The 3,498-nt window shown below is 44.9% G+C and overlaps 1 protein-coding gene across 1 annotated transcript; it reads right to left on the bottom strand.

Annotated features, from left to right (window-relative positions):
* LOC104733522 lies at window positions 1,354-2,220 on the bottom strand. Its single transcript, XM_010453095.1, has one exon. It carries the CDS (start codon window positions 2,218-2,220, stop codon window positions 1,354-1,356), a length of 867 nt encoding a protein of 288 aa, XP_010451397.1.

The following is a 3,498-nucleotide window of genomic DNA, read 5'->3' as shown; positions in this document are numbered from 1 at the left end:
CCGGCCATCGGCCAGAAACTTCACCCCCGCACCAAAATCCGATTTGCCCCGTTCATCTTCAATTTTTCTTCGACCAAAAGCTTTATAATTCTCTAAGAAGACTTTGGCTCAGCTCCAAAAATTAATTACCCTTTGTCTTGATCGATCCTTACGCGATAGCCGTCCCTCGGCCATTCCGCATAATTTTAGGCCCCGGGGAGGGCTATTACATTCTCCTCCCCTTAAAAGAATTCGTCCTCGAATTCTAAGGCTTAGAATCATCGATCCGACAACCAATCCGTCAGGCACAAGTAGAGCTCGGCGAACACGTAGCGGCTCGTTTGGTAATGGTACCTAAGCAGCGTCTAGTAAGGGATGAGAAGTAAGGCTACGACACTGGGTGAAACATATCCCACACCCTATGGGACATTACCGCTACCAACGGTGATGATCTCGTAGAACCGTGACCACACAAGGTCCACGCGTTCACTTAACCCATCAACACGTCTGGCTCAGTCACCCGTATCCTCGTACCACTCCCACATCCGGTTTTCCGACCGCTTGCTGTCGACCACTTACCAAAACTGCCCGTCCGGTGGCCCATCGAAAAAATTACTTGTCCCATCAGGATTCTTCTTGTGGAGCTTCAATCATGATCTTCTTGCAACTCCTTTGGACTCCTTGCTAGTCAGCTTCATCAGTTTTGGCTCCTCTCCTTAGTATCTTCATGATCTTCTTGCAACCTCTTTGGATTCCTTGTTGATCGGCTTCGCGGCTCCTCCCCTTAGACCAATCTTCGGTCTTTCTTGTATGTCGCTTGGTAGCCTAACCACTTCCACTTTCCTCATTTCCACACGCCTCACTTCCACACATCCCAAGGGTGGTTTCCTAGACAACTAAGGTTTCCTAACCTCTAAGGTTCCGACCCAGACTCCTAAATCTTTGGGAGTACCCAAAAATTACAATCCTAACATTCTACCTACCCAGATTACCCAAAAAAATAAAACGACCTCTTAAGCTAGCACACACACTTGGGGTTACCAATTCCCAAATGTTCCTACTCTTACACTATGCAAGTAAAATAAACAAGCAAGCAATTCCCACACAACCACACAACCACACAATCACACAATCAGAGGAATAGTTAGAACCCATACTTACCTCTTGCGGGACCTTTTCAGGCCATGAAGGTTTGGGTAATCTAATCCTAAGGGAAAATCTTGCGATTCACTTCTACCTTCTGCCTATCTATCTCTTCCTTGAGGACAGACCAGTGGGGGACGAGATGATAACAACCCTTGATGTAATCGATGAGTAGTTGGGTAGGGTGCCTTGTAATGACCATATCTTAAGGACTGGGGCAGATGGTTGATTTTATTTCATACTTGGGCACGCACAATATGAATGCCCAAACTGGCCACATAGATAACATCCAACTTTGATGTTCTTCTTTCTTGATTTACGACCTCCTTTGTTATTCTTCTCCTTCTTCTGGATTTTTGACTGGCCTCCTTTTGATCTCGAACTACTTCCACCATATTCTTGTGGTAATGCATCCTTCTCTGCGGTTACGGCTTCTTCTACGTTCAATGCTCTTTCGACTAACTCGGGCAGACTTGAGAAAACTACTGCTTGTAGTCTGCTTCGAATGTCCGGTCTTAGGCCACGCATGAATCTTTGAATTATGGCAGCTTCATCTTTACCACGGTAAGATGTATATCTCTGAAGTCTCGAAAATTCTGCTTCGTATTTTCGTACACTTCTGTCGGTTTGCTCCAGCTCCAAAAATTTAGCTTCCAACTTCTCTATTACTCCTTGTGGAAAATACTTCATCTTGAACTTTCTTCTAAAGTCTTCCCACGTTGGCTCCTTGTCTCCGTACTGTTTCTCTAAGTTGGTCCACCAATTATCTGCATCTTTCTTCAAATGGTATACGACAATGTCCTTCTTGTACTCCGGTGGGCATTCCGTTACGGAAAAGTTCTTCTCTAAGCTTTGTAACCATGAATCAGCCGCGAATGTACTCCTTCCACCTTTAAAATAATTTGTTCCCAGCTTCTCCATTATCGTTGCAATCTCCAGGAATTCAGAGGACCTTGATACACTAGGTTGTGTATTTCCCTCTATCGAAGAATTCATCATAAGGTTGTATGATGATTCCAGTGACTGATTTTCTTGAGTTTCCAACTCATCATGTCCTTGGTCCATCATATTACTTGGCCCCAACTCTTGATCATCCATCCATTAATCCAATGGCTTAATGGAAGTATCTGATTCTTCCATTGAGCCGAGTCCCCATAGTCGTCCTTCTTCAACCTTCTGAATAGACATCTGCAGTCAACATCCAAGGGTAAAACCTAACCCATCCTATCCTATATATCTAGCTACTAAAGGACGTACCGGTTTCCTAATTTGCCTTTGCGACTCATTTACTCGATAAAATGTTTGAAAACTGTGCGTCCCGTAAGCATGACGAACCATGCTCTGATACCACTCTTGTAACACCCCCGACCCGTTCTAGGCCAAGAACAGACCGAGAGCATCACGTATAGGACGCCCGCAGTCAGCCGACCGAGGTCCCCGGAACACATCCGATCGCCCAAGCCGTCCAACCGCAGATGCCCGTTCCTCGCGTACCATGGCCTAAGGCTTTGCAACCCGTACCGCGATGCGCGAGTTGTGATTAGTCCGGACTAGACCAATAAATATCATTGGGAGACACGGGGTTTTAAGAAAACATCGCTTTATTGATAATGTTAAATCGAGTAATACATAATATATACAAAAAAACTACATCTTACAAAGGCAAGGAAATCTACACCGGCTGGCCTAACGTCCTTTGAACCCCTAAGGTCTCCCCACTAAGGTTACCTGCAAAAGAGAGTGAGGGATGAGTGCTAATCACTCAGTGAGTTCGGGCTCCCCTAAGCATGAAATCAATCCCATCCCCAAAAACCCAAAATAACAATCAACATACAGCAAGCAATGCAAACAACAAGCAAAGTATACTACAACGAGTATACGCAAACAATATAATTAAACATGCATGCAATCATCTACTCAATCAATCAACCTAGGGCCCTGCGTATTGACCTTCCCTTCCCATAATTCGTGAACACCTATACAAGTAGCCACACAGGCTAAACAAGTACAGAACATCACTCGTTCCGAGTTCCATATTGTGGTGGTAACTCAGGCTACATCGTCATGCAGAATTCGGCCATAGGGTGCGACCCCGTCATCTCCGAGTCATCGTATCGTTCGTGTGTTGGGATTAACCACTATGCACACACTACTAACCTATGGCCTTTGGGAAGCATCAAGTACGCTACTATACTAACATGCACAATCTACTAATCATGCAACACTAGTAACTAACAAGCAAGCAATCAATAATATAGCAACCGGACAGCATAACGGCAATGCGACTAACCGTCCAGCATCCCGGCTATACCATCGCGATGCTATATCAACACGCAATCACACAATGCAAACAAGCAATGCAAGCAAGCAATAATA

This window comes from Camelina sativa, chromosome 12, assembly GCF_000633955.1.
Source record: "Camelina sativa cultivar DH55 chromosome 12, Cs, whole genome shotgun sequence".
NCBI lineage: Eukaryota > Viridiplantae > Streptophyta > Magnoliopsida > Brassicales > Brassicaceae > Camelina > Camelina sativa.
Note: the sequence above shows the minus strand (reverse complement) of the source record. Positions and strands in the feature narration are given on the sequence as shown.